The 12,512-nt window shown below is 41.1% G+C and overlaps 1 protein-coding gene across 1 annotated transcript; it reads right to left on the bottom strand.

Moving 5' to 3' along the window:
- Positions 1–5,723: 5,723 nt before the first annotated feature.
- On the bottom strand, positions 5,724–12,048 carry LOC117303328 (serine/threonine-protein kinase EDR1-like). Its single transcript, XM_033787495.1, is given in 3 exon segments — positions 5,724–6,789; positions 7,147–8,070; positions 11,973–12,048. Coding segments are annotated over 2 exon segments (1,914 nt in total). The 5' UTR covers positions 8,050–8,070; positions 11,973–12,048; the 3' UTR covers positions 5,724–5,778.
- Between the last annotated feature and the right edge of the window lie 464 nt (positions 12,049–12,512).

Genomic DNA, 12,512 nt, shown 5'->3' with positions numbered 1-12,512 from the left:
TATTTATTATTCAAAGCATGGGTAGCGGTAACCCTGGCGGCCTTACACTTTCGTATTGTACTGTGTACTAGAGGAAGAGTCCTATATAGGGCTAGGGTAGCGGCCGCCTTGACCAAAGAGTTACACATAGTTTGGATCATTATGTTTGATAGAGTAGCAATCAAGTTCGTAATAAATTAGCCACACTTCTGCTCTACTATTAGAGCACTGCCTTTAAAGCCAGTGGACACTATTGGTAATTACTCAAAATAATGGTTAGCATAAACCCTACGAGTAACGGGGAGACGGGTTGGTGGTATAAAACATTGTTAGAAACAGCTCCCTCTGAAGTGACGTAGTTTTGGAGAAAGAATAATTCTCCACGAATTTGATTTCGAGACCTCAGATTTAGAACTTGAGGTCTCGAAATCAAGCATCTAAACGCACAAAACTTAGTGTTACAAGGGTGTTTTTTTCTTTCATTATTATCTCGCAACTTCGACGACCATTTGAGCTCAAACTTTCACAGCTTTATTTTATACATAATTTTGAGATACACCAAGTGAGAAGACTGGTCCTTGACAATTATACCAATAGTGTCCAGTGTCTTTAATTTAGGCTCTCGGACACTTCAATCCGTCTTGGTAGTTCGTACCTTCCATCTTTCCCTTATGTGTTTAAATCTGTACCCTCAACCTGGGCTATTGATGTTTGGCTCACGAACACTCTAATGCACTTAAAAGGATATAACATGAGCTAAGCTTCCCTTAACCCGCTGGGTATGAATCTTTGGGTGAAACAATCTCTTATGTTTTCCCCATGTCTGGAATTTCAGACATGTTGAACAGAACTAATCGGGTTGTCTGATGTCCATCGATGTGGTGTATACATTAGCGTGTTGTTAACAACCACACCTTGTGTCAGAGCCTCTAGGCACCCCTACAGCATGTCTTCAGCTGTTAAAATGCATGGCCAATCGAGTTCGTGCTTCACGGGATTCGTAGAGGATCGTCTCTGTGGTAAGTTTTTTTTTATAACAACTTCATTGACATGATGAGATTGGAACGTTCTCTTTCACATCTAAAACTCGTTGCGGGTCATTTTTGTGAGACGTTTGGCTTTCTTGTGATGATGAGCGTCAACCTGTCTTTACGGCATGGGGTCCGGGCCCGTTTTAGGGCTCGGGGAAATTAGGTCGTAGATGCTCACTGGTGCAAGTAAAGTCTTTTCACAGACATCTTTTGACACTTTAAATTCATCTGAAATGGTTTGATACAAATACAAATAATGCAGTACAATATACTTCGAAGTGAAACGATGCAAAATGGTTTAAACATGCTTATGTAGGCTAGGCGTCCACCCCAAGTAAATTTGACCGCCATTCATTTTAAGGGTGGTTACCAAATACCTTCCCCCTTACAATTGGACACTCAACTGAGACGCGTTTTCGCAACTGAGACCGATAACTCTTTCAGTCGTTGGCAAGTGATTATCCAATGGTCAATTCAACCGAAACAGTTATTGGTTACGACCGCCAAAACGCACTCCTTAGTTGAGACCAAAACACTTGCATGATTGTGTCCATCGTTACATTTTGATTTTGTCTATTGATGCATGGTACTTAGTGTTCTAATGAGAAAACACTGATAGGTGCGTTCATCCTAGAATGAAAGGAGGAAAATTAAATCAGTCGACACGGTGTACAGAGGACATTCACACGGTGGCCTTGTTAACAAAGAGGAAATTAGACTGGTCCCTGTCTTTAACCGCATGACGGGCACTGGTGGTCTAACAGGCCAAATGATTTCATTGGACAAACGTGCTGTGACGTAAGCTTTCCATAATGGGTGCGTTCGTTTAGCTCCCCTAGGTCGACCCCGTCGTGTGGCGTCTTTTCCTTTCCAGGACCAACGTGTGCATATAATTACCCACGTGTGTGCCCAACCTTGCGTATACATTAGTGTTGTTTTATAAACAAGTGCTCATGATTTATTTGGTACCTTATGGGGACAAAGGGCAAAACAAAAGGATTCTAATAGTAATAACAATAACTAGACATCAAGTGTTTGTGAACAAACACAGAGCTGTTCCGTTTTTAATTCTCAATGTTCTAGGGGTCTATATTTGAAAAGAAACTGAAGATCGGTTGCATGGTTCGTGAGATATGGTCCCACTTCCGGTTGACCCGGAAGTAAAGGTCAATTTGGGGTCAAGGTAATCCAAGTTCAATCTTTAGAGCTCAAAGTGTCTATAACTGAAAAGAACTGGAACATTGGTTGTGCAGTTCTTGAGATAAGGTCCCACTTCCGGTTGACCCGGAAATAAGGTCAACATGGGGGTCTTAGTTTTCAAAGTTAATATTTAATGCCTAAGTAAACTATAACTGAAAAAAGTTTGAACATCGGTTGTGCAGTTCTTGAGAAATGGTCCTACTTCCGGTTGACCCAAAAGAAGAGGTCAAAATGGGTTCACGGATTTTCCCCAACAAAATTTAATGCCTTAGGAATCTATAACTAAAGAAAAAAATTAAATCGGTTGTGTAACTCTTCAGATATGGTCCCACTTCCGGTTGACCCGGAAGTAAAGGTCAAATCGGGGTCACGGTTACCTGAGGAAATTCTCCTATGCCTAATGAGTCTAATACTGAAAAACACTTTGAAATCGGCCGTACACTTCTTGAGATATAGTGCTGCAAAGAAAAACTCATTAAAGCTTCTAATTAGCATAAATTAACATGTGATGACGTCATAGTCTTAAAATTGTATTTTCCGAACTAATAAATTTCATAAGGTACACGATGGTATGCAACTTACCCCAATCCAATGCCTTTTGCAAAATCTCAATTATGTATTGCATTAACCGTGGAGAAGCTATTGCAATGCGTTGAAAGTGACTGCATCCAGTTTATGAGGTACTACGTTGTACCCATGATGCCAAGATTTTTTTTATCGTTAATTATAGACGTACTTTGATTGGTTTTAATGGACTGAAACATCTCTTATTAGAATCAGTTACTCCAATCCCCAAGGAGTCTATATCTACAGTCTGTTAAACGGCCGTGTAATTATTGAGATATATGGTGCTACAAAGATTTCCCAATTAAATATGCAAATATGGGTCACGTGGTTAATTAATTACGAATTAAAAAAAAATTGGTCGGTGGTTTGATGTTTGATCTAGTACAAGTTGATTTCACAGAACTCTTAACCACCAAACTGTGCGCTTATGATCACCATTTTTCGCTTACTGTGTTTTTAAACATCATATCATGTCATGCATGCACACAGGTTATGTTGGGCTTACAATTGAGAAAAAGAAAAGGCAACACTATCGATATAAAGATAAGAATCAAACTAAATACTACAAACAGAAAAATATGTTTAGTTTTGGGGGTTAAAAAAAAAATTCGGACGTAAATTCGAACTCGCAATTGTTAGATGTGTTGTCGCGACTGATGACCACTAGGCTAGAAGGGCACGATGCAAAAGGGGGATTATGATCCGGCGAAATAATTCTCGTTTCATGATTTTGCGACCATTGTCACTAAATATGAACTGCTAAAAACGCCTATAACTATTAAGTAAGGTTGAAATGTAGTATTAGATGCCTTTAGGGGTTTTTGACGACGACGTCGATGTCGTCAAAAACCCCTATCTAATTACGCACGTTCGTTTTAACGAAAACCCATGCACAGAGTAATTGGTCCAGAACGCGGTTAGAAAAACAAGGACAAATTTAACGCACGTTCTAAAGAGATTCCCAAACCTCCGTACGTGTAATGTGTCCAGAACGCGGGTGGGAAACAAAATAGTATAGACTCCTCTCAAGAAGTCAACAACTCATAGAGGTACATACTGTGTTGTATTACCAAAGAGAATATTTCACAATAACATGAAAGTGACTGCATCAAGTTTACAAATTAAAAATTCAAAAAATAACGATAACGATAACGATAACGATAACGATAACGATAACGATAACGATAACGATAACGATAACGATAACGATAACGATAACGATAACGATAACGATAACGATAAACCGTCCCCATGATGTGGACTCTGAATCAGACAGTGATTCAGATGACGTGCCACTGCATTAATTGGTTCAACAACGGGTGGGGGCATCCTTCAAGGGATAGCCAGTTGCTCTACGAGTACCCCTGTTCGACATCCAAGATCCACCAGCTAATGCCAAGACCAGTCTGCTGCAGAGTCGATAGCTTCATCGACTAATGCAATTATATACCAACGGAGGCTGATGTCAAGAAGAAGATGAAGATGATGTTCACCTCAATCACCAAGATGTTCACCATGGTTTGGGGAATAGCCGCCATTTTTGGAACAGCACGAAGCGCCCTGCCAGCCGCTGCTGTGTCGCAATCTGCTCCAATCCCAAAGCATTCTCTTCAAACACCGCGGCCTGGCCGCCACCCGACCACCTCGGTACGAACAATAGGAGGGCTGCCGTGAAAACATTATAATAGAAGGGGAAGGTGCAACCATGGCATTTCCTCGACAGAAGTATGGTGCACTCCGGCAGAGTTTAGCTTCGGGAAAAGACATGGTTCTCTGCCTTAGCCGATGGGATACTCCAAAGAGAAGATTTCTAACTTTAAATACTTTGGGGGATCTGTGCCTGTCGGGACAAATTGTTCAAAAGCAAGCTATCATTGAAGATGCCAGGTTCAAGGCAATGTTGGCGCAGATGGAAAGGGAGTTTCCAGGATGCATGAGTATGCCATGGCGAAGGAGATACGGCAGGCCGTTAATTCCAAATGCAGGACGATGACACACAGAGCACGCGTAGTTTAATTATGTCATAGTTTATTCTCCTGAAACATGATTTTAAAGCATCAAATGTTAAACCATTTTCTCCTCCAAATCGTGAAAAACATGCTGTAGATTTTACAAATCAATCTGATATTTCGAAGCTAACATTTCAAAAATTTAATATTTCCACAATTTTGTCGTGTTTGGGTTTCAAGGAATAAGCAAATAAGTTTAAATCCGTTCCACTTTTCAGCTTGATTTGAGCGCCAAAGGATAAACAAATTTTTACCCTCCTTTTTTGACTAAGTGTAGACGATTTTCAATTTGTTCTCCCAAAAGTATTCTATGGAGAAAACAACATAGAGAGAGATTCTCCCACGTTTGGCCCACGATTTGTCCGCGATTGGCCACGCTCTCGGCCATTTTCTCATCGTAGTAGAAGCGACGTCTATGTGTAAACGGGGTACTAGAGCTATAAGTTGCATGTCGCATTTATGCCGTGACTGGGTATTTTGATTGAAGTGTTTTGTTGAAAAGCAGCTCTAGGTCTCGCAGGGTAGGAGTTGTTGAAGCTCGTATAGGTGATTCAATTATGGTTACAGATACAAGTTAATAAGGTCAATTACATCATTATCAAACAAATTAAAGGTAGGGTCATACTTTGGTAAAATGTAAAAGTTCTTTCCTAAGTTGAAGATGGTAATGCTAGTATGCAAAATTATTTTGTCTAAAATGCCTCCCTTGATTTAGCGTTCAATGAAAGCATTATTATTTATCAACAAATGAATCATTTATGAATAGTTTCAAAAGAGGGTTGATGTCCGTTCGCGAAAACTGCAGCCACAGATGCTGTCATATCACTAAATGTTGATAAACTTGACGTTCACTATAGATCAGCGTTCTATGTAAACGGTGACCCGGTGTGTCCCTTTAAGGAAATAGTACCAACCACCATGCTGCCAACTAAACCTCCAATCACCGTTATCAGCGTTGTCATCAAGTGAATTTATTTACCTTTACCATCACTTTATTTGATTCCTCCAAACTTGCCTACACGTTTCTTAAATTCTTCTGCTGATGGTCGCTTGTTGGCATTTCTGCTCCAGCACTCCTTGAGTAGACTCAGCAAACCTCCTGAAATGTTGATGTCATTTGGAATCTTCAACTCCACTTGGCCTTTAACACCCATAACACGACGCCCAAGCTGTTGTTTATTCCCCAACCCAGAGAAAGGCTCCTCGTGACAGATAACTTCCCAAGCCACCACAGCCATGGAGTAAACATCGGCCTTACACATGGCGACTAGGTCTAACTCATCCCCGGCCAAGACCTCAGGAGCGGAGTATTTCGGTGTGCCAACGCCCTGAACAACCTTCGCAACAGACTGTGATGTCTCTGTTTCATACTACATCATGCTGAGACCAAAGTCGGAGATCTTTGCAACCACACCATCTTCTGGGATATCGAGCAGTATATTGGTGGACTTGATGTCACAATGTGCCACTTCTTTCTGATGCAGATAATCCAAACCATCTGACATGCCTCTGATTATCTGGTACTGCTCAGCATCGGAGTAGTCAACATCTTTAACATGGAGTGCGTCATAGAGACTCTTCTGCATATACTCAATCACAATAGCCAGGTTTGGTGTGACAATACAAGCACCCAGAAACTTCACAATGTGGGGATGATCTAACTTACAGAGGACTTTAACCTCGTCCTGGAACTGTCTCAGGCGTTTTTGAGACACGCGTTGCACACGGAGCTTCTTGACAGCAACTACACTACCATCCCACTTGGCAAAGTGGACGTCTCCAAAGCCTCCATGTCCGATCTTCTTTCCCAGATTAATCTCTTCGAAGGGTATAACTTGGCCATCATATTTGAAGACTCTGACATCGGTTTGAGCTCGTTTGCCTTGGTTTGACTCCTGCCATTTTGCTTCCTCTTCCTGACGCCTGAAAATGTTGAAAAATGTCTCCGTCATGTTTTCTTTCTCCTGGTCCGAGACTGGTCCAAAATCATAATCGATCGGTTCCTGTCAAAACAAAACAAATGTGAACTTAAATTACGGGGAATGAAAGCGGGGGAAACGAAAACAAGTCGGCACAAAGAATATTAACGCGGTATCGTGAATTCAATTGTGTTCATGAGGTTTGCGCTTAGTGTTCAACAGACCGTTGGAACAAGTTTATTGTCAGAGTTATTTTCAGTGACAAGATCGTATGTAATATAAAACCGATTCTTATTTGTGGTGAACCCTTTTTTGTATTTTGGTCTGTAGTTTATAGTGAAAGTGACCGGCTTTTTTGGCCCCATTGTTTGAAAAGTACATGAATACATTTTTATTGTTAATACAGGTAACTGACACAGAGTGTCACGCCATTTTACTTACATCATCGCAACCGATTTTGGAGAGTAAATCTGCTGGCTGATCAGTCTTTTTCTCGTTTTTGCGGAAACTTTTCTTTGTGATTTTTTTGCCGGTTACGCCAAGCCCTTGATTGATGGTGTCGTTCTCATGAAGGCGGTCTTCAGTTGTCGTTGGTCGGTGATGCGGTGCGGTCTCAAGAGGCTTTTCAACACGACCGAGGCTCCTGTTGAGGACGTTATCCACGTACAACTCCGTTTCCTCCGACGAATAACTGGATGCTGTTGACCCTTGACCTTTCTTGGATATAGACATTGACCCCAAGGCGGCACCCACACGTCCAAGGCTTTGGTTGTAGGCGTTATCTACGTAAGTATCTTGGCTCGGAACACTTGAAAGACCTGAAGATCGAGACACGGGCATTGAGCCAAAATTTGAAGCTCCAAAAGGACCAACGCTTTGGTTATTTGCGTTGTCTACGGACATGGGCATTAAGCCAAAATTTGAAGCTCCAAAAGGACCAACGCTTTGGTTATTTGCGTTGTCTACGGACATGGGAATTAAGCCAAAATTTGAAGCTCCAAAAGGACCAACGCTTTGGTTATAGGCGTTGTCTATGTAGCTACTGTGGCTGATAAAGGAATAATTTGACGATCCACCACCACCATAAGGTGACCAGGATACTGTCGCAGATCCCATGCCGGCACCAACACTTGAAGCCCCTGACGATCGAGACACGGGCATTGAGCCCATTGGAGCACCAACTCGACCAAGGCTTCGGTTTTGGGCGTTGTCGACGTAGGTTCCTTGGCTCGGAACACTTGAAGCACCTGAAGATCGAGACACGGGCATTGAGCCCATTGGAGCACCAACTCGACCAAGACGTCTGTTCTGGGCATTGTCAACATAAGTGCTACCTCGTGGCATGGTTGTGTTTTCAAGTAGAACCTGAGTTAAAATTGAATAAAAAAATAGTATCATTATATTAAAGGAACACGTTGCCTTGGATCGGTCGAGTTGGTCTTTGAACAGCGTTTGAAACCGTTTGTTATAAAATGCATCTGGTTAAAAAGATTCTTTAATAGAATGTAATAATGATCTACACAAATTTGCCTCGAAATTGCGCGGTTTCCCTTTTACTTTGCGAACTAACACGGTCGGCCATTATGGGAGTCAAAAATTTGACTCCCCTCCCATAAATGGCCGACTGTGCTAGTCGACGAGGTAAAACGAAAACCACGCAATTTCGAGTGATACTTGTGTGGATCATTATATTCTACTTTTAAAATACCTTTCTAAACATATGCATTTAATAACATACGGTTACAAACGCTTTTCAAAGATCAACTCGAATGATCAAAGGAAACGTGTTCATTTAACTTACCCACAATCCTTTTCATTATTTTGTTTGGTGCCCGTTTTAAAAGTGTTTACTGCTTCGAAGCTCAAACATGTTAACATTGGACAGGCGCCCTTCCTAGATGAATAGTAACGAATGTTTCTTATCTTCGTAAAAAGTAATGAGCAACAATTTTCAAACTTTGTGCCCAACGTTGTTACGGTTGTATATATAATTATCGGCAACTTCTAACTAACGGTCTTTTTGTAATACTCTTTCGCAAATACTTGGTATACATTTTCCTACAACAGTTGGATCATAACAAAGGCAACCAACAATTGGGTTCTTTACAATGTCCATCTACTAACAATTGGCGTAATTTGCCCATTAATATTAGACAAAATTTGTTTACCAAATGTTGGAGATCTAATCACCAACAACATTTGCCATAGCGACCGATACATCTGCTTATAAGATCGACGGTAATAATTCTATCTCAATAATAAACTGGACAGCTTTCAGATAATGTTATCAGCAGTCTCTAAAGAAACCGGGATTTATGCCCGTTCTCCGTGTGAACCATCTTTTGTTTGAACACAAATTGTAAATGAACAATGAAATGGAGAAAACGGTGTATCACATTGTTTTGATTTTATTAAACATTTACATTGACAGTCAACCAAATAGCGAGATGCGTGTGTGAGCGGGGGGGGGGGGGCATCTGATAGGCTGCCCACCCCAACCCCAGTCTAAAGTTAGGGGCATTCCACCTCCCCACTCCCCCCCCCCCCTTCCCCCCTACCACTCAAACGCCCTTGGAACGTGATTTTTTCTTAGATGGGTATGTATAGAAGTCGAATAAGTGTTAAAATTGGTGAGAAATCACAGAAAATGCTTTATGTTCTGTTTCAAAGGTTTCATGTTCTGTTTCATTCGTCATTATGCATCTAATTGGCCTTAGACTGCACCAGCATCTAAAATGCAAAACTAATGTTCTTTATATGAATTTTTATTTTTTTATTTTTATAAATCCCCCCTCAGACTCGGCATTTAACATAAAAAAGGTCCACCAATATTTTGTGGATTGACTTTTACTGCAGTATTTGTTATTCTTTTAAATCATTTTAGAATTATTGATAAGGTCAAAATATGTCTCTGAAGGGCTTAGCTTGCACCAAAAAGCATCTACGACCTGAACAACTTTCGGGGCCCTAAAGCAGGCCCCGGACCCCATGCTATGACTAATGATGCCCCCCCCCATCTTTTAGGGCAGATTGAAGCCCATAAGGGTAGGCAACGACTGATGAAAAAACACGGGTCTTGTCTAGTTATTAAAAAAGTTGACTTTGGGCGGTACAAAATGTACAGGGGAGGTTCTAGACATGTAGGTTTGGTCCCTATGGTGGCTTTAAAGGGACATCGCAAATATATATTGACGCCAATATTGACGCCAATATTTGCGACTTTTACCCCAAGTTGCAAATATTGACGCCAATATTGACGCCAATATTCACGACTTGGCCCAAAGTCGCAAATATTGACGCCAATATTCACGCCAATATTCACGACTTGGCCCAAAGTCGCAAATATTGACGCCAATATTGACGCCAATATTCACGACATGGGCCCTATGTCGCAAATATTGACGCCAATATTGACGCCAATATTCACAACATGGGTCAAATGTCGCAAACATTGACGCCAATATTGACGCCAATATTCACGACATGGGCCCTATGTCGCAAATATTGACGCCAATATTGACGCCAATATTCACGACATGACCTAAGTCGCAAATATTGACGCCAATATTCACGCCAATATTCACGACATGGGCTACACGTCGCAAATATTTACGCCAATATTGACGCCAATATTCACGACATGGGCCCCAAGTCGCAAATATTTACGCCAATATTCACGACATGGGCCCCAAGTCGCAAACCCGCTCAGGCGTGAATATTCATTGTTTTTTTAGCAACCTAGGTAGCTGGGTGGGCAAGAAAATAGTCTGGCGCACTGGTCCCGATCTCGCTCACGCGCTCTGACTCCCCAAGTTGCTTTAAAAAAAATTCACGCCTGAGTGGGTTTGCGACTTGGGCTATGTCGTGAATATTGGCGTCAATATTGGCGTAAATATTTGCGACGTGTAGCCCATGTCGTGAATATTGGCGTCAATATTGGCGTCAATATTTGCGACATAGGGCCCATGTCGTGAATATTGCCGTCAATATTGGCGTCAATATTTGCGACATAGGGCCCGTGTCGTGAATATTGGCGTCAATATTGGCGTCAATATTTGCGACATTTGACCCATGTTGTGAATATTGGCGTCAATATTTGCGACATAGGGCCCATGTCGTGAATATTGGCGTCAATATTGGCGTCAATATTTGCGACTTTGGGCCAAGTCGTGAATATTGGCGTGAATATTGGTGTCAATATTTGCGACTTTGGGCCAAGTCGTGAATATTGGCGTCAATATTGGCGTCAATATATATTTGCGATGTCCCTTTAAAGCCACCATAGGTCCCCCATGCTCTATGGTTTGACCATAGATCCCCAAAAGTGTAAGTCATGATGTCACCAATCTTATGCTATTTTCAATGACATCATTTCTAAATCAAGAGTTCCCCACCATAAAATCTCTGGGCCTGTGCCATAGAGCTATATAGCTCTATGGCCTGTGCTTGTATTATTGCCTGGTAAACACCACAGACACACAGTACTTTATCGAAATCGGTATACAGCTATATTGAATAGGTATACGAAGGTCCCTCGGAGTATTTCTGTAGAAAACAGACACGGAGCTCAGACATGTAGAAAACAGACACGTAGCTCATACAAAGACCTGAGCAACGTACCATGTGTTATAGGGCATGGATCACTTTCATTAGTGCGTCATCATTGCGTGACATGGGTTTTTCTTCGGAAAATCCCCTTATGAGCAACTATTCCCTTTTCGAAACCACGGCTTGGACTCTGTGTACGTGCTCAGGGCTTCAGACGAGAAAAGGAAACTAAAGCCGAATCCAAAGCAGAAGACGTGGTTTCGAGAAGGACCTGTATATGTTAAGCATAGAGTTAGGACTGTCTTAAGGACAGTCCTACTCTATGTGTTAATGTAGAAATGGCCGCCGTGAATTCAATGTTAACCCATGCCAGAAATAAAATGTCATAGCTAAACATTAAACAATGCAGTTATCATAAAATTATATGAGTTTTGTTCTCAGGTATCTAAAATCTCATATTATTTTATTGTTTACTTAATAAATAAATAAATTGCTAAAAATAGTTAATGGCCTGACGTTTCGACCCTAGCAGAGTCTTTCTCGAAGGCTAAATGACAACACAACAAACATGAACAGGTAACTAAGTGAAACAGGTAACTAAATAAGAAATTATATATTGTAGAATTTAACAACTATTAGAATTGGACAGATGAAACCGACTCAGCATAAAATGAAATGTCGCCAGTGCGCCATACCCAATTAGCCATTTTCACATTTACCTCTACTTTGATCCGTGTAATTTTTGACCCGTGTAAAGTCTTCGTCACGGATTAAAACTGACCCGGAGATTCCTTTCATTTTCAATTATAACGAAATGGTACAACAATATTGGATGTTTGTTATTGTCGAAGATCATCTTTATTAATACTTTAAAAGATGCATAAAATAACAAACCTGTGAACATTTGAGCTCAGTGTTCGTCGAAGTTGCGAGTGCAAGAAAACGCTCTTGTTGCACAAATTGTGTGCTTTCAGATGCTTGATCTCGAAACCTCCAAATCTACTTCTTCCTCAAAAACTACGTTACTTCAGCGGGAGCGCGTGTTTCTCTATTACTTGTTACCAAGTAAGTTGTTATGCTAATAATTATTTTCCAATATGTGTCCATACCTTTAACGCAGACTGACTGGTGGGTTTTTCCAGTTATGTTAAATTGTGCTAAAAATATCTCTGCGCATGCGTGTTTGTCCCTACTTCATACGTTATGTGTGTGGCACTATTTTGTATTGTACATGTACATGGACATATTGTAAATGCGGA

Source organism: Asterias rubens, chromosome 19 (assembly GCF_902459465.1).
Source record: "Asterias rubens chromosome 19, eAstRub1.3, whole genome shotgun sequence".
NCBI lineage: Eukaryota > Metazoa > Echinodermata > Asteroidea > Forcipulatida > Asteriidae > Asterias > Asterias rubens.
This window is presented reverse-complemented; position numbering and strand designations above follow the sequence as displayed.